Genomic DNA, 19,840 nt, shown 5'->3' with positions numbered 1-19,840 from the left:
GCTCCAAGAGCAGTTCAAGCCTCACTTTCAGAATGCTCTACTGCAGGGTATGCTTCCCAGTCACTATTGCAGACTGACAGCGATGAGAGTCAGAGGTGTGGGGGATGGTCTATGTGGACAGCTTTACCCCGGATGCCTGCATACTTAGATGTGCCTCTTTTAATCATCAACCATGTGAGTTGCTAAATGCTGTACCTTCATTAAATGTAACCATATTGCTACACTTAGAGGCGCCTCTCTTCTCTTTTATACTCTGTAGTTCCTGCTGGATTTTGCTTCTAATCCCCTTGTGAAGGCTGCCATTTGTGGATAGACATTTTATGGTTACACATCCAAACACATTGCTATAATCTATTTATATGGACTATTAAGAATAAATGGTTGTGAAACGAATCATTTGAGTTTCCATTATTTCCTTTGGGGAAATTCGCTTTGATATACAAGTGCTTTGGATTACAAGCATGCTTTCGGAACGAATTATGCTCGCAATCCAAGGTTTTACTGTATATTATTTTCTTGGTAAAATTATTTCTTTAGAACTAACATAGTGCAATTTGTTTTCTTAGGTTGTTGATGAGAATGAAAAGTTCAGTGTCCCCAGCTGCATGGGTGGCATTGCTGATGAGGAAGGTGGATCAAATCTTACTTTTGAATATCCGCTTGATGATGTCACAGTAATTGATATGCGCTGGACATGTGATCTGGTTCTAAAAGCTATAGAAGTTTTATATCACATGAAAAGATGGAAAGCACTGGTTCATGTAGCAATCCAGTTCAATATACTGACTCAGTAAGTCTCTCTGCATTTGAAAAACAAATAAATCTGAGATATCTATTACAGCTTTATATAATTTGGAAGCAGTTTTTTTCTAAATTCACATGAATATTAAAGCATGAGAATTTAAAGATGAGTTTCTTGACATGGACCACCATCCTGAATTACAGCATGGTGCTTAAAAATAAATTACAGACAAGAGGCATACACTGTTGAGATTATACAGTATATTACATAAAAACTAACCTGCCTGCTTAAAACTTTGCAACTCTGTTCAACCAGTTACACATTATTATCCAGGCACCACAGGTTTGTTTAGGGCACCCCTGTCCTGCTGATTAAACTAGGAGATTAGTGATGGAGCAACAATGCAATTGTGATGTGATGTAATCCCAGTAAATTAGATTGCTGTCCCTTTCTCCCCTTGTCCTATTAGGAAACTAAAGTAAAATGTGTGCATAGTGGTTTGTACAAATTTTCTTTTTTTATTCCGTTTATGACTAAAAAATAATTGAATAAAATTAGTCAGGTAAATAAGAACTATTGCATATTTATAATAGAGGATAGTCTTCCATGCATCCAACAGGTGGAGTTTTTTTTTTTTTTTAATATATATATATATACATTATTAATCTGTGCTAAAATAAGTCCCTTGTTTCATGTCCAATGACTTACAGAAATTCAGGTGGCTCAGTCCGAGGTAGTTACAGACAGGACTCAATTCACAAAGCTGAACAAAGATAAGGATCTTTATTTTCAGCCAGGGGATGGTATTTTTCAAATCCCATTGGACTGAAAATAACTTTCACTTTTTGAAAATAAGTATCCTTATCCTTATGTGTTAGCTTTGTGAATTGAGCCTAATGGGAGCTGTAGAGCAAACCACTGTGCATTCTGATTTTCTTTGTTTTCTCTTGGAACCCTCTGTTGTGTATTATAACAAATATTTAATTATAAGTATTGAAGAACACATACAAAACAACAGCTTACAAATGTATAGACCTAAAGAAAATAAAGATGGACTCAAAACCATTATAGTTTCTCTGTAAAATAAATTTCATAATTTTAATGAAAACATGTTGCATGTATAAGTGTTGTGTGTGTGTATATATATATATATATATATATATATTTACATATATTTATGTATGTGATATCCCTGTGAAGTTCAGATATAAAACTTACAAAATACTTTATCAAACTGGGCTTAAAAAATAAGTATGGGTGTTCTAAGATTGAGAACTGAGTGATCAAAGACTGCTGATCGCTCAGTTCTCAATTTTCAGAGAGCAGAGAGCCGGTGACTACCGGTCCAGGCACTTGAATGGCTTCCGAGCCTGGACTAGGTGATTGTCATCAGCCAACAGCGGGCTTTAGCCCACTGTCGGCTGAAAACGAGTCACAGAAGTGCAGGACGAACTGCATCCATAGAAGTAGGACGAAAAAAGCTTTGGATATGCTTCCCCTTTAAATGTGTGTTCCTATGAATGTATTTTCCCAACAAATTAATTGCAGATTCCAAAAATAAAGTAAACAGCATTTTATAGATAACTGCCACATAATTTTCATATTGGGACATCAAAGTTAGTGCCGTATCTGTAGATTTCCTTCAGGAAAAGGCCAAATGGTTACACATTTTATATATATATATATATATATATATATATATATATAAAAATGTTAAAGTACATCTAAAGGCTCTTGCATGACAGTCTGAGCAAGTACCAAATCTAGTTACTATGTAATGCACAAGCCTCATAAGGTAAACAAAAACTTCCTTTACCTCCCCTGACTGAGCCAAATCCTCCTTCATTTGTTCATTTGTGTCTCACACACTCCCCCTCCCAGACCCTGCAGCTCTCCGTGGGAGGTTTTCAACAACAAAGGTAGTTTTGTCAATCCAGAAAACCATTGGCAGGACCAAGCGTGACCAGGTGCTGATTGGTAGGCTTTGTGCTTTTGAATCAGCAGTGACAATGCCCCTGCAACATTTTTTTCATCCCTCTTTAGTGCAATCAGGCACAGCCTACATGAGAGTAAAAAAGCAACTCTAAATTCAAGATCAGTGTAGCATCGTCCAATAGGGGCAAAACTGCTAAAAACTGTTGTTCCTACCCCATTTTGAAAGAAGCGACAGTTCATAAATATCATCTTATGCGCCCTTTCATGTCACCTTATCCTAACAATGGTTGCAGCAATTTCAACTGTAGGCAGGATGTGTCTGCTCATGGCTTCATTAGCTTTCAAATAATCATAAAATGTAAGGTTACCTGCTTGCAATTTATTGGAAAAAATTATTTTTATGTATTATTTTGGCTTATGTAGTGCTAATTGATGATGATTTCTGTGAAAATTTAACATGCTAAATTAAATTGGCTGGTGCATAAATTTATAAAGGCTGTTCAGAAACTTGTAAATATGAAGTATGTGTAGATTTTAACATACCTTTCTCTGTACGATAGTGAAAGATTTACAGAGCAAGTAACCCCACTGTTGGTTCATGCACAGAGAATGTTGGCTGCCATCCACACACCACTGGAAAACAGTGATGACAAGGTTAGTCTCTGTTAATATTCATGTTACTATGGATTTAAATGTATTTATGTTTCCCAGTAAATTATTTATTTCCATGAAAAAAAAAAAGGTTTGTATCCACTACGTTGGATTTTCAAATTCATGTTCATTATTATCCAAGTTTCTGTAGTCCTCCTTAACACAATCTACCCCTGAAAAGGAGGATGTCCTTTGTGATCATGTGCCAGTCTTATGTTTATTCATAACTATATGTGTTCCGTTTGGTTAAAAGTTGCCCAACTGCACCTTAAAAAAAATGGCTGATGTTCCATTCTAAATCTAGCTACAGCTTGGAATCAGTATAGACATGTGTGAATGGGCAATTTGCCAACTCCATGTTTACAGGTAAATCAGACATTTATTGGTAATGTTTTTGTGCCCTGTGGTACAAATACCCTTTGCATTGGCAAAGATAGGCTCAATTTTTTTATTAGGTGTTCAACATTTTGTTTATTGCACTTTTTAAAATGTTTAATACTTGTACATATATTGCATTTTGTTCACACAACTGTTGTGTATATACAGTATATAATCCTTTCAATATGTAATATTTGTTTTTTTCATTTGGATCACGCTAATTAAACTTATTTACTACATGCAAATCTGTGTCATGAAATATAACTGTAGATTTTTTTTTTAGCGATTTTGAGTTTTTGATATAATGATACCAATAACCTTTCTTTTTTGCTCAAAGTAAAAAGAAAAACACAATAATTTTGAAAGATCTTTTGGTGAAAGATAAAATGCTGTTATGATATTTTTGCTAAAGGACAAGATAAACATCAGCTTGCCTCCCCCACACTGGATTAGCTGTAAAGTCACATTGCTATTATGCTATTTCAAGAACATGCACACTATAAACTGAATAAAAAGATTTGTTAACATAAGCTTTCAGCTGTATTCTTTTCTGTGTTGATTTTTTTTAGATACATTGCAGGAATTATATAGGAAAACAGCTTCATGTTGGCACAGTGTATAATAAAGTGAGGAGTCCTGGAGCAGATATTGATCGGAAGGGAGACATTGGTCATTCAGGTCAGGGTTATATTACATCTGTTAACTTGACATACATTTGTATCCTAAGCAAATAAACAATCACAATGTTCTTTATCTCCATCATCCCTAATGCATGCAGAAACACACTATTCTACTTTTCATCTCTCACACAGGACTTTGGTAGTCAATGCATCTTTTAAACTTTTTGTAGAAGGGAAAACTACTGCTTGTACACATTTAAGTGCTCCTCTGTGTCTTTCTCTCTTTTCTTGTGTCTCTCTCTCAAAAGTGTGTGTGTGTGTGTGTGTGTATGTATATATATATATATATATATATATATATATATATACGGTATCTCAGAAAAGTGAGTACAATAACTCAACACACAGCCATTAATGTCTAAACAGCTGGCAACAAAAGTGAGTACACCCCTAAGTGAAAATTGTCCAAATTGGGCCCAAAGTGTCAATATTTTGTGTGGCCACCATTATTTTCCAGCACTGCCTTAACCCTCTTGGGCATGGAGTTCACAGGTTGCTACTGGAGTCCTCTTCCAAACCTCCATGACGACATCACGGAGCTTGTGGATGTTAGAGACCTTGCGCTCCTCCACCTTCCATTTGAGTATGCCCCACAGATGCGCTGCTTCAGTATGTCACAGTACATGTTGGCATTCATGGTTCCCTCAATGAACTGTAGCTCCCCAGTGCCAACAGCGCTCATGCAGCCCCAGACCATGACACTCCCACCACCATGCTTGATTTTGGGCAAGACACACTTGTCTTTGTACTCCTCACCTGGTTGCCACCACACACGCTTGACACCATCTGAACCAAATAAGTTTATCTTGGTCTCATCAGACCACAGGACATGGTTCCAGTAATCCATGTAATTGATCTGCTTGTCTTCAGCAAACTGTTTGCGGGCTTTCTTGTGAATCATCTTTAGAAGAAGCTTCCTTCTGGGATGACAGCCATGCAGACCAGTTTGATGCAGTGTGCGGCGTATGGTCTGAGCACTGATAGGCTGACCCCCCATCCCTTCAACCTGGCAGCAATACTGGCAGCACTCATACGTCTGTTTCCCAAAGACAATCTCTGGATATGATGCTGAGCATGTGCATTCAACTTCTTTGGTCGACCATGGCGAGGCCTGTTCTGAGTGGAACCTGTCCTTTTAAACAGGTGTATAGTCTTGGCCACTGTGCTGCAGCTCAGTTTCAGGGTCTTGGCAATCTTCTTATAGCCTAGGCCGTCTTTATGTAGAGCAACAATTCTTTTTTTCAGATCCTCAGAGAGTTCTTTGCCATGAGGTGCCATGTTGAAATTCCAGTGACCAGTATGAGAGAGTGAGAACGATAACACCAAATTTAACACACCTGCTCCCCATTCACTCCTGAGACCTTGTAACACTAACGAGTGACATGACATCGGGGAGGGAAAATGGCTAATCGGGCCCAATTTGGACATTTTCACTTAGGGGTGTACTCATTTTTGTTGCCAGCAGTTTAGACATTAATGGCTGTGTGTTGAGTTATTTTGAGGGGACAGCAAATTTACACTGTTATACAAGCTGTACACTTACTACTTTACATTGTAGCAAAGTGTCATTTCTTCAGTGTTGTCACATGAAAATATATAATTAAATATTTACTAAAAATGTGAGGGGTGTACTCACTTTTGGGAGATACTGTATATGCAGTATACCGGGGGTATAGAAAAGAATCACCACCCTTTGTTTTATCCAGCTGTATTTACTAGTGCAACTGATAACATCCAAGTAAAAGATATAGCAAAAACATGTCAGAAAAAAATAAATCAAAAACAGGATCACTGAGTTGAAAAAAGGATCACCCCCTGTCAGTATTTTGTTGAACCACCTTATGCTTTAATTACAGACTTTATTCTTTTGGGATATGTCTCTACTAACTTTGCACATCTAGACTTTGCAATATTTGCCCACTCTTCTTTGTAGAACTGTTCAAGTTCAGCTAGATTTGATTGTGACCATTTGTGGACTGCAGTCTTCAAGTCATTCCACAGATTTTCAATGGGGTTTAAGTCTGGGCTCTGACTAAGCCATGCAAGGACATTCAGCTTTTTCTCCTTTAACCACTGTGTGGTCATTTTTGCTGTGTGCTTTGGGTCATTGTCATGTTGGAAGGTAAACCTTCTTCCCATTGACAACTTTCTGGCAGAAGGCAGCAGATGTTCCCCAAGAATTTGATGGTAATTTGCCAAATCCATTTTTCTTCTATACTGACAAGTGTTCCAGTCCCTGCTGCAGAGAAGCACCCCCATAACATGATATTACCACCTCCCTACATTACTGTAGGAATTATGTTACAGTGAGGGAAAAAGTAGTTGATCCCCTGCTGAGTGGCTCAAGAAGAAGCACATTAAGGTCCTGGAGTGGCCTAGCCAGCCTCCAGACCTTAATCCCATAGAAAATATGTGAAGGGAGCTGAATTTTCGAGTTACCAAACGTCAGCCTCAATACCTTAATGACTTGGAGAGGATCTACAAAGAGGAGTGGGACAAAATCCCTCCTGAGATGTGTGGAAACCTGGTGGCCATCTACAAGAAATGTCTGACCTCTGTGATTGCCAACAAGGGTTTTGCCACCAAGTACTAAGTCATGCGAAGGGGTCAAATACTTATTTCACTCATTAAAATGCAAATCCTTTTCTAACTTTTTTTAAATGTGTTTTTTCTGGATATTTTTGTTGTTTTTCTGTTTATCGCTGTTAAATGACTGATCATTTCTTTGTCAGTGGGAAAGCTTACAAAATCAGCAGTGGATCAAATACTTTTTTGCCTCACTGTATATGGAGACATATCGTTTGGTGTTGAGGTAAAAAAATAAAATTTTAGACTCATCTGACCACCTTAAACGCACCTTAACCACTTCAGCCCTGGAAGAATTTACCCCCTTCCTGACCAGTGCATTTTTTGAGATTCGGCACTGTGTCACTTTAACTGACAATTGTCATGCGATGTGGCTTCCAAACAAAATTGATGCCCTTTTTTTCCCCACAAATAGAGCTTTCTTTTGGTGGTATTTGATCACCTCTGCGGTTTTTATTTTTTGCGCTATATCCAAAAAAATAGCGAAAATTTTGAAAAAACACATTATTTTTTACTTTTTGCTATAATAAATACCCCCCAAAAATATTTAAAAAAACATTTTTTTTCCTCAGTTCAGGCCGATACGTATTCTTCTACATATTTTTGGTTAAAAAAAAAATCGCAATAAGCGATTATTGATTGGTTTGTGCAAAAGTTATAGCGTCTACAAAATAGGGGATAGTTTTATGGAATTTTTATTGATAATTTTTTTGTTACTAGTAATGGCAGCGATCAGCGATTTTTATCGTGACTGCGACATTTTGGCGGACACATCAGACATTTTTGACACATTTTTGGGACCATTGTCATTTATACAGCAATCAGTGCTATACAAATGCCTGTGTAAATGACAATGGCAGTGAAGGGGTTAACCACTAGGGGGCAGTGTAAGGGTTAAGTATGTCCTGGGGAGTGTTTCTAACTGTGGGGGGGGGCGTGGTTACGTGTGACAGGTCACTGATCTCTGCTCCCGGTCACAGGGAGCAGAGATCAGTGACACTGTCACTAGGCAGAACGGGAGATGCTTGTTTACATTAGCATCTCCCTGTTCTTTCTCTCCGTGAGGCGATCGCGGGTTTTCCCGCGGCGATTGAGTCCGCGGGACCTGCGACCCGACTCATGGAGCTCCCGGCCAGCGCACGCAATGGCACGGCGGCAAATTTAAAGGGACATACAGGTATGCCCATTTGCTCAGCCGTGCCATTCTGCCGACATACATCGGCGTGCGCCGGTTGGGGACCGGCTAAAGATTCTGAGGCCACATGGAAAAAAATCAGATGAGACAAAAATTGAATGATTTGTCCTCAACACCAAACTATGTCTGGCAGAAATCCCATACATCTCACCATCCAAATAACACCATTCCTACAGTAAAGCATGGAGGTGGTGATATCCTGTGGGGGTGTTAGTAGAGACAAATCCCAACAGATTAAAGGCTGTAATTAAAGCAAAATGTGGTCCAATAAAATACTGACCTAGAGGGGTGATCCTTTTTAAAACTCTATGATTCAGTTTTTTTTTCTGACATGTTGGTGTTATGTTTCACTTGGATGTTATAATTTGCACTAGTAAATACAGCTGGATAAAACAAAGACAGTGTCTGTCTTCATTTCAGGCTGCAAAGCAACAAAATGTGATTATTTTAAAGGGGGGGGGGTAATTATTTTCTATACCCACTGTATATATACATAGTATAAATACTGTATATATATTTACAGTCATGACCAAACTGACCATGACCAAACTTTGGTACACCACCATTTTTTATCAAGTGAAACTAACACATGTAAATTACATCATCCATTTTTATTCTATAACCCATAGGGCAGACTTAACATTATGCTTGTAAATAAGGCCCTAAAATAAACAAATTAAGATTTTACATGAATGTTTTAATGTCAATGTAACCTGTCTGGGCACTGTGGGGTGTTAATCTGGCTTTTTCTTATATTTCAGATACTAGGGGAATATTTTAGAAAGCAGATTGAGTCTGCCCAGAAGAAAAAATGCAGTCTTATGCCCCGTACACACGGTCGGACATTGATCGGACATTCCGACAACAAAATCCTAGGATTTTTTCCAACGGATGTTGGCTCAAACTTGTCTTGCATACACACGGTCACACAAAGTTGTCGGAAAATCCGATCGTTCTGAACGCGGTGGCGTAAAACACGTACGTCGGGACTATAAACGGGGTAGTAGCCAATAGCTTTCGTCTCTTTATTTATTCTGAGCATGCGTGGCACTTTGTGCGTCGGATTTGTGTACACACAATTGGAAATTCCGACAACGGATTTTGTTGTCGGAAAATTTTATAGCCTGCTCTCAAACTTTGTGTGTCGGAAAATCCGATGGAAAATGTGTGATGGAGCCCACACACGGTCGGAATTTCCGACAACAAGGTCCTATCACACATTTTCTGTCTGAAAATCCGACCGTGTGTACGGAGCATTAGAAAAAAGGTGTAAAGCTGGCCATACACTGATTGAAATTCCAGCTAGTTCACTAAATCCTGACAGCAGAGGGTGCTGTTGTCAGATTACAATGTCTCAATTGGAGGGGGGGGATTGTTCAATCCGTTAAATCTATTATCTTTAAAACTAACCATGTATGGCCAGCTTTACTCTTCAGAATAAAGTAGTAATACACACAGTAGAGTTAGACATAGAAGACACTGCCTTGTTTGTAATACATTTTCTCTGTAAATGAAATGATTTCTTTAATTTTTGTTTAAGCATACACATGGAATGCCACACGCCATGTTTCTTCTGTGTACAGATATGTTCTTGTAAAGTCTAGCTGTCTAGCACTCTTCTCTAATGCTTTTCACCTGAGATTAGGGCCTAATGACAGAGCAGCACATTTGGCCAGTCTGTCCAAATACCATGCAAAACAGGAAATCCCATTATGGGTATTTATAGAGGCTTCAGAAAATGACCCTCTATTAATATCAAATTTATTATGGCTTGATCCTAAAGACCGCTTTAAAATTCATAATCCCATAACTAAACACTTCTTATCTCTCTGGGATAAACTAAAAACCAAATATCAGTTACAATCTCCACACAATCCTCTCCTTTCTTTTATCAGAAATCCGGCCTTTTATCCGGCATGGATCTACCCAAATTCTTTTAAAGCTTGGACAACATCAGGCATTCAGACATTAAATGACTTCATAGCATCTAAATCATTCCTTTCATTCCCATCGCTTAGAGAAAAATATGATCTACCAAACTCTGAGATATTTAGATATCTCCAAATCAAAAATTTCTATACACCATTCCTAAAGGGGGATACACCATTATCCCAATTATCCATTTTTGAATCAATCTGTACAAAAGATCCATTTGCTAAAGGTACAATTTCATCACTTTATAATCAATTATATGGAGTAGCAATTCTTAATAGACCCTCTTACGTTCAGAGGTGGGAGGAGGACCTGGGACGAACTTTAGAAGACACGGACTGGTCTAACATATGGCTCACATCTAAGTCATCTTCACCCAACATCTTAGCACTGGAGACAAATTATAAAGTCCTAACTCGCTGGTACCTTGTACCCGCTAGAGTGGCAAAATATTCACCTAATACCTCAGCTCTTTGTTTTCGAGGATGCCCAGAAATAGGCACATATTTACACATATAGTGGACGTGCCCAGTAATCCAAACCTTCTGGAAGGAAGTCTTCGTGATTGCATCTAAAATATTTAAAAAAATAATACAACCAGATCCATATTTAACTTTACTTAATCTAAAACCGGAATGGTTAACACTCTCTCAATTCAAACTTATGATCCAACTAATAACGGCTGCAAAACAAACAGTGGCCAAGGCATGGAAATCTCCTACATTGGTACTAGCAGAAACAATTCACAGAATGAATAATACAATGTCCCATGCTAAGATGGTAGCCATCGATCAAAATCAAATTCCAAAATTTGAAAAACTTTGGCATCCTTGGATAAAACAACAGTTCCTGTCAAACTTCAATGACTCTGTCCTGTTGCCATGGTAACAGATTAAATGACTTACAGAGACACCCATTCTAAGGCTTCAAAGAGAACTAAAAAGAATAATAAACTGACGAGCGGGACAACCTTGTGGACCATACCTCTACCTTTCAACCCTTTTTCTTCTTTCTCTTTCCTTTTCTCCACCTTACGATTAAAGCTCATTATCAGAATTTATTTGACCTATATACACTCTACTTGTAAACAATATGTATAGTAGGTATAAATCATTTAAATAACTACAAAAGTAACTAAGGAAATGATATATATCTTTAATTTAGGTTTACGTGAACCCAATGTTTAATATTTGAAATTTCATGATATTTACCTATATAAACCCTACTGTAAAACAATGAGCTTACTTTATAGATCCTTGTAAACTTACTTTATGTATCTTTATAACATTGTATACTCAATAAACTTCTTTTGACAAGGAGATTAGGGCTTAATGAGACCCTGTCACTGGACAAATAATTTCAACAATAATATACCTGGAAAATATATGTGCATTAACCAGTTGACCTTCAGAACCTCCTTTCATGACCAGGCCATTTTCTGCTAAAAGGCACTGTATTATTTTAACTGACAATTGCGCAGTCATGCAATACTGTGTGTTTTTTCCCACAAATAGAGCTTTCTGTTGGTGGTATTTGACCACCACTGGGTTTTTTATTTTTTGCGCTATAAACAAAAAAGACTGACAATTTTGGAAAAAAAAAACAAAACAAAATGTTTTATTTTCTTCTATAAGACATATGCAATAAAGAAATGTAAAAAGTCTAATTTCTTCATCAATTTAGACCAATATGTATTCTGCTATATATTTTTGGTAAAAAAAAATCCCAGTAAGCGTATATTGACTGATTTGCGCAAAGGTTATAGCATCTACAAACTATGGTACACTGTACTATGACACTGACTGGGAAGGGGTTAAATATCTAGGGTGATCAAAGGGTGAACCAGTGTTTTTGTGTATACTGTGTGCTGCTTTAACTAAGGGATGTGCTGGATTTTATTCCCAACAAAATCCAGCACAACCCCACTGATAGGACAGAGCTCTGTGTGTGATTCTGCACAGAACGGCAGCCCTGTAGCAGTAAATCTGATATAGGGTGGTCGCCAAGCGGCTAATGTATTTTAGACACGTTTTTTACTTGTTAAAGCCTCCCTTTTTTGTAGACATCCAAAATCCCCAGCAGACTCAGAGATCCCACTTAGTGACACTCTATAGTATTTGCCTTCACTCATCTCCCATCTGCTACACAAAAGGTTATGTAGGGAGGTGAGGGGGACAGAGTTGCTGGGTCAGCACAAACAGTAATTAGATACTTCCAGAAGAGGAGAGGACTATAATGTGCAAGGAGGGAGAGGTTGTGCTAGGAAATTGATGCTTTTCTGGAGTAGTAACGCTCTAGCAAGCTCAAAGCCAAGTTAACAAAAATTGTTTAAGGAAAGCAAAATTGCTGCAAGTAAGCACTTAGACCCCTTTCACACTGGGGCGCTTTTTAGCGCTAATGCCCCGTACACACGGTCGGATTTTCCGATGGAAAATGTGTGATAGGACCTTGTTGTCGGAAATTCCGACCGTGTGTGGGCTCCATCACACATTTTCCATCAGATTTTCCAACACACAAAGTTTGAGAGCAGGATATAAAATTTTCCGACAACAAAATCCGTTGTCGGAAATTCCAATCGTGTGTACACAAATCCGATGGACAAAGTGCCACGCATGCTCAGAATAAATTAAGAGACGAAAGCTATTGGCTACTGCCCCGTTTATAGTCCTGACGTACGTGTTTTACGTCACCGCGTTTAGAACGATCGGATTTTCCGACAGCTTTGTGTGACCGTGTGTATGCAAGACAAGTTTGAGCCAACCTAGGATTTTGTTGTCGGAATGTCCGAACAAAGTCCGACCGTGTGTACGGGGCATCAAAATAGCGCCTGAAAAGCACCTTTCAAGCCTCCCCAGTGTGAGAGCCCAAGTACACCGCTCCTAAACCACCCCTACCATTAAAATCAATGAGCAGCAAGCGCTTCGGCAGTGGCACTTTGCGGGTGCTTTTAACCCCTTCTTAACCCCTTCTTTGGGGTTAAAAGCTCCCCACTCCCGCCCGCACCGCACCGCTAAAGCAACGCTAACCAGGCCCGCTCCCCAGTGTGAAAGAGCTCTTAAAACATTTGATTTTTCTGTGCTTTCACCTGCAGTTTTTTGAGTTAGTGACAGGGTCTCCCTAATTGTAGAGACTTCTCCATAGTAAAGCTTGAATCAGTCTTGTGTGCAATGGGTCGGGAAGAGAGCTGGCCAAGTGCAAACTTTTACATGCTTCCACAGAGTTCTTTTCCTCCAAAGGTGGCGTGTGGCTTTTCTTTGTGTGCTGTGGATAAGATGAGACTTGGCAAGTCTCATGTTTGTGGCATTCATGGCTGAAAGTGCTTATCCTTTAAGAATTGACTTTTTATTTTCTTCTGCTTTAATAAAGATTCTAGAGTTTTGTGCAGTAGTTAAAGAAAGATAATAGGGCTTGTTAATAAGAATTTTCCTCCCCTTTTGTTATACCTAGTGACAAAAGAGTGACTTGAAGAATTAGTAGATTAGTGCAGGTCTAATCACAGGAACAACATTAGGTTTTTCTGGAAGATTATTGGTTTGCTAGTGTACCTGAAGTCTGCTCATCTCAAATGTTTTTTGTCTAACAGAAATGTTTGAGAAAGTCAAATAGTTACCGTCATTCAGGAGGGAACATGTATAGTATCCTAGTGTTTAGCCAGAGAGCAGTCCTTACACTGTACGTGAACAAAAATGTAAAAGAAAACATGAATAAAACTTAGTCATAAATAATGCTCAGAAATTGAGGGATTGAAATGCACTGAATTATTGAATGATCTGCAAATAAACAGTGCATACTAGTATCATCTGGTGATAAAAGGGTGCCACATCACAATATATAAAAATACAGCAAAAAAGGGAACGAGAAATAGGGACAGAAACTTACACAAGTGCTATATAAAAGTATAATAATCTTTAATACAAAAATCATTAAAAACGCAGAAGTTTTTAAAAAAGTGTGGCATGTACTATACATTCTTTTCTGTAATTTAACACTGCACGCTGACTGCCACACTCATATTAATGGATGATAAATACGATAGATGACAACTTATAGAATCCTATATTGGAGTCTTGCGGGTGTTCTGAGGTGGCAATTTCTCACTGCATTTCGCAGCTGACAATCCTGCTTAGTGTGGAGGAATCTATAGTAAGTGTATAATTTTGAAGAGATCATAGGTAAGTATAATAAAAAAAACCCCACATATTTAGCATATTTTACATTTGGTAATGTAGTGTTGGAATAGCAAAACGCATGTAAGTATATCCTCACCACAACTTATAAAACATATGTAGACCACTGGAGACAACTAGGTGCACGCAGCGACCAAAAACGGACAGTCAGCCATGAACAGTATTACTGAAGGTGTAAGCAAAGGGAAAGGGGAGTAAAACAGAAATTGACACTCACTGGCCAAATAAAAATATTTGTGGCATTAAAAACCTACAGGATATATACCTATCTATATATCCACCCCTGATAATGATATTCGATGATTACCAGACTACACATACCAGTCGGGGTAGCAGACTAATTCCTATCAACATAACAGGGCTAGTTATATAGCTAGTTATATATAGGTGGCAATTCAATAAAAATATACACAAATTCCTTATACAATAGTATGCTCCCTGTCTGTCTCCTTTCAGCAATTCTACAGCCCACTATCACATAATGGGAATCTGCTTTAGGGTTTTCTCAAGGCAAAGTGGTGCCTAATAGGCAATGGTGGGCCCAGTTACTTCTTACCTTAACAAAATATTAAAGGTGCCAATTGAGGATGTCCCTGTTTTCAAAGACCCTGTAGATAAAAGACAAGGACCTCTTCAAGGCCGTGTTCTATTTGGCTGGTCCTGCTAAGCGACCTGCTGTCTAGTCCAAAACATAGCTCATGACCCTAGATCCATTGTGATGGATCTGTCTGTCCTCCATCATCTGGAGCTCTTGCTTGTAGCCTTGTGCTACTGTGTTGATGGATTAGCAAATACACTTCGCCAAATATCCAGGATGAGCCTGGATACTGCGAAGGATCCTTTGACTCAAGTGTTGATCTGTTGAATCATAAAGCTTCCCTTTGATGGGGAACACTTCTTTGGTGACTACTTGGGCACCTACGTTTAAAGGAAGGGTAAGAGCACCTGCCTGACAAAGGCAGATTTCTCTGTCACTTTGAATTCTTTGAAATTGAAGAAAAAACATTGAAAATCCACACCACTGCTAAGAGGTCCAGACACAACTTTATTTCACTAAAAGTCAAGGGGACGATCCAAAAAGTAGCCAGTGCATTTTGGGGATACCAGAGTACCCCCTTCATCAGGGTGTGATTAACAACTATATGAATAGACTAGAAGTGAACTGGACCTTTAATGGCATTTTTTCAGTGTGATTGCAGGCACAGGCCTTGTCAGCAGCTGGTTTGGCTGCCAATTCACTTCTAGACTATTTCTATTGTAGCTAATCAGGCCCCAATGAAGGGGTCACTCTTAGTCCAGTTGCATCTTAGCAGTGGTTTGGTGCTTCAATTACAATTTTTGTTATTTTCATTTTACATCCTCGGCATGGCGATCTCTCTTTACCTATGTAGCCAGAGGTGAAGTTTAATCTTTGAAATAAAAGGGTTGCATACTTGTCTTTACATACCCTCAATTTTCCTTTTTGACCCCTATGATGAGGAAATTTAGCAGAACAAACTCACAGATGCAAGGAAAGAATACTGCACTCAATCACGGCATCAAATTCCAGTCATCAAGGAACACTGGTGCTCAGCCTTGACCTCTGCAAGCCACTCCAGTAACGATTATGATAAGCGCAAGCCAGCACTCCAGTACAACTATGTTAGGCTCAGAGTGGCTGAAATACATCAGCGTGCCTGTTGAGCTGTTTTATATCCATTTGATGTAAAAAAGCATACCACAAATCTTTACTGGATTGCCGGCTTAAGTTTACCATAAGCAAACTCACACAGACTCAAAAGTATTCTATGTGAAAATACAAGACCCACTCTGATAAGATCATCCATAAAATGGCAACTCCTTAAATAATAGTGAAACTTGATGGCAAGATCTATATCAATGAGTGACTGCAGCAATTTAAATACTTAGACCGTTAATAGAAAAAGTTAACTAGTAAAGGAAAGAGCAATCATAATGGTAGTTACAAGCAAATATAACTAAATTGGCTTTCTCAATAGCAATGCATTTTCCTTTTTTGTCCCTTGCATCAAGTTAACAGGGAAAATAATAGTTAACCAATAAATAAGATTCTTAGTCAGCATTTTTTCAATATAGCCCTCTTTTAAAATAAGCTGTTTATATATAGTACATTTGTAAGCAAAAGGTATACAATTAAAAGTTCTTAGATTAAACAAATCCACTATTTTTTTCATTTCAAAAATCACATTTCTCAAAGATAGATATTTTAAATCTATACAAATATATGGAACTACATCTAGTAGTCACATTCAACAGGACTTGTTCTGTAATGTTGAAGACATTCTGTAGCTTTTCCAAGCCACTTTTTTAACAATAATTAGTGTCAGGAAAATATCCCAGCATTTATATTCACACAGGTAGCACTGACACCTTGATCCAATCACCATGGAAATGCAGTTATTATTGTGCAAAAACAGTCTGGGAGATGTGAAAATTGTGGAACCACCCAATTCTTGTTAATAATGTCATCCTTGGTGTTAGGAAGGCTTTATTGGAGTTAATCCCTTGATTTACAGAGCTGAAGGTGTGAACTGTTGTAAAAACGTCAGGGTAGAGATGTTAAAATGACATTATATGGGAAAGACAGATAGCGGTTAATTTAGATTGCAGCTTCCAGGTTTTGGTTACCATGCACAACTGCACCAGATTTTGAACTCTCCAGTTTTAGTAAATCATCCCCATGGTGTCCAAGGTTTCTACCCATGTTTAATGATGGTTTCTCCAGTATGATGTAGATGACCTCTTTCACACTTCTTGTGAATTTGTTGTTCTCTCTGTCCAAAATGTGCACCTTACTGTCCTCAAAATAAGTCCCTTTCCCTTAAAGTATAGGAAAACTTTTTAGCCTGTAGAATTCACCCTCCAATGTTTTCGCCATTCTTTTGTTGCAAGATTACTTTGTCTCCCCCATGTACAGGTCTTTGCATTCCTTTCTACACTGCGCTGCAAATACCAAGTTACTTCACTTGTGTTTGGGTGTTGGCACTCTTGGATGTACAAGCTTCCATCGCTGTGTTTTGCTGGAGTAGAAAGACACAGGGATGCTATATTTGTTAAAGATCTTTCCAACCCTCTAGCTACATGTGGGATAACTATATGACTCTGTGTGTTCTGCTTCTCCCCTCTGCTGGATGGTGCTGTGTTTTTACTTGACTTTGTGGATGTTTTAATAAAAGGCCAGTGTGAGTAGCCACAATCTTTCAAAGCATTCTTGAGATGTCTTGGCCATAGACTCCGTGTTTGTTGTTACCATTTCAACCCAATGTTGCAAAGTTCTAATAACCCCTAGCGTGTGTTACAGTGAGTGGTGGAAGTCAATACAGATTTTGGTCTGTGTGGGTGGGTTTACTATAGACCTCAATGCTCAAGTTCACTGCCCTCTGTGACATGCAACACAGTTCAAAAAGGGTAATGTGTTATTCTGTACCTTTTCCCATGTAAACTCGATGTTTGTAGGGTTGATTTTACTAAATGGTAAATAAGCTATTTACAAGGAATTTTCCCTTAGTTTAGTGAATGAGGTGAAGCTCTACTTACTTCCATCATCCAATCATGTACATGCAAAAATACTATTTTTTTTCTAATTTTCCATGGTGCGAATTGGTATTCTTTGCAAAGTGAATTTTTACCACATTCACTAACCTAAGAGAAAGTTCCCTTGTAGAGTGAATGGTTTATTTGACTTTAGTGAATCAACCAATATGTACACTAAAAGATTGTATTTCTGATGTTCAAATTTTGACCCAAATATCCACATACCTGACCCAGTGACTTGGTGTTGATCCCCTGAAACAGTTCAAGGCTCTCTTTTCCACTTCCCCCATTTTCAGGTGAATTAGAGTGGGAGACAAAGGTGTAAACATGACACAGCCATATTTTTATCTTCAGAAATTATCCTTGTACTTGACATAGGTGGTGTTCGATACGGGCCCAGCTAAGAACATACTTGTTCTGTGTGGATGTAAATGCTGGGGTATTTGCTTGACACTCATTAGAACAGAAGAAATATCTTGGATAAGCTATGAAATGTCTTCAAAATTACAGAACTCCAATTGAATGTAAGTTAACTACTATTAGACAAACGATGACCTGAATCAATGAGAACCTTCACAGACAATTGGAACTACAGTGAACTAGCTTGTTACTGCTTTGTCATCTGCGTTGCTATTAGCATAAATCCTGGTCTGATCCCTTCATTATGTTGAACTCAAGGGACATTGCATCTTTTATATCTGATAAGGAAGAAGACACCAGCTTTCTTTATCTCAAACTGTTACAGTTGATTATTTAACTAGTTTGTCACTGTGCAAATAAGATTTTTTTAAATTCTTCTTTCTTTAAAAATCTACAAAATGATTTTATACTTCCAGCTGTGTTTAGTAGCACACAAGTTATTTTTTGTCTTTTCATAGTTTATGTCCAAAGACAAGAGATAATGAGGAATAACAATATCAACACAGCAGAAAATGTAACTTTTAAAGCTGCCCAAGATAATGTATCATTATATTATATTACAAAGAAATGATTTTTAAATATAAAAAGCGTTATTACAAAAATGGTGATTAAAAGAAACAAAATGAAATACATCTTTAAAATGGTGGACGCATTTTTTCACAGCACACTCCAAAAACGTTCTTTCTGGGCTTTGTTGGTAGCTATTTTACTTGATAAATATGTGAAAAAAATTAGCTGTTGTCCTGCACAGATAATGATGATAATCTTTACATGTGCATTTAGCGTTTCATAGAACCTTTATCCGCTGTAGCAGGCATTCAGGTCAGTGATGTAAAAGAGGTTATTGAAAGCAGTATTAGTAGTATTTTCATTTCCTTAACAAATATATTTAATGTTAGCCTAGGTTCACACTGACAGCAGGTTAGAAATAGGCTGAACTCTCATGATTTCATACCCGCATGTCAGTCCCACTTCGGGAGCAATTTCAGAGACATCTGTGCACGTTCATGCACAGATGCACTGGTGCACACAGTAGGACCTAACAATTTGGTTCTGAAACTCATACTTATATCAACCACTGGTAAATATTTAGGTTTTGGAAGTTGATGTGGAAGCTGTTTGTGTTGGATATTTGGAAAGCATTTTAAGGTGCACTTATTTGCACTATTAAAAAACTTTGTTATACTGGAAATTATTTAAAAAAAAAGACATATTTACTTAAATATTTGTTAAGTGATCTCCCACATAAAACATATCCTACAATAAGCATGCCACTTTAAGTACAAAATGGGCTAAGCAAAAGACTGTTCTGAATACGCAATAAATATACAGTATCTCACACAAGTGAGTACACCCCTCACATTTTTGTAAATATTTTATTATATCTTTTCATGTGATAACACTGAAGAAATGACACTTTGCTACAATGTAAAGTAGTGAGTGTACAGCTTGTATAACGGTGTAAATTTGCTGTCCCGTCAAAATAACTCAGCACACAGCCATTAATGTCTAAACTGCTGGCAACAAAAGTGAGTACACCCCTAAGTAAAAATGTCCAAATGGGGCCCAATTAGCCATTTTC

The 19,840-nt window shown here is 38.0% G+C and overlaps 1 protein-coding gene across 3 annotated transcripts in view; it reads left to right on the top strand.

The window, feature by feature from the left end:
• CFAP54 (cilia and flagella associated protein 54) overlaps window positions 1–19,840 on the top strand; it is a 545,361-nt gene that overhangs the window by 325,758 nt on the left and 199,763 nt on the right. For all 3 annotated transcript variants that reach the window (XM_073620268.1, XM_073620266.1, XM_073620265.1), the window contains exons 38-40: window positions 567–790; window positions 3,238–3,331; window positions 4,276–4,384. In XM_073620268.1, the coding sequence (XP_073476369.1) occupies window positions 567–790; window positions 3,238–3,331; window positions 4,276–4,384 (427 nt within the window). The remainder of the gene's footprint in view (window positions 1–566; window positions 791–3,237; window positions 3,332–4,275; window positions 4,385–19,840) is intronic.

The sequence above is a fragment of the Aquarana catesbeiana genome, linkage group LG03 (genome assembly GCF_042186555.1).
Source record: "Aquarana catesbeiana isolate 2022-GZ linkage group LG03, ASM4218655v1, whole genome shotgun sequence".
Classification (NCBI taxonomy): domain Eukaryota; kingdom Metazoa; phylum Chordata; class Amphibia; order Anura; family Ranidae; genus Aquarana; species Aquarana catesbeiana.
Note: the sequence above shows the minus strand (reverse complement) of the source record. Positions and strands in the feature narration are given on the sequence as shown.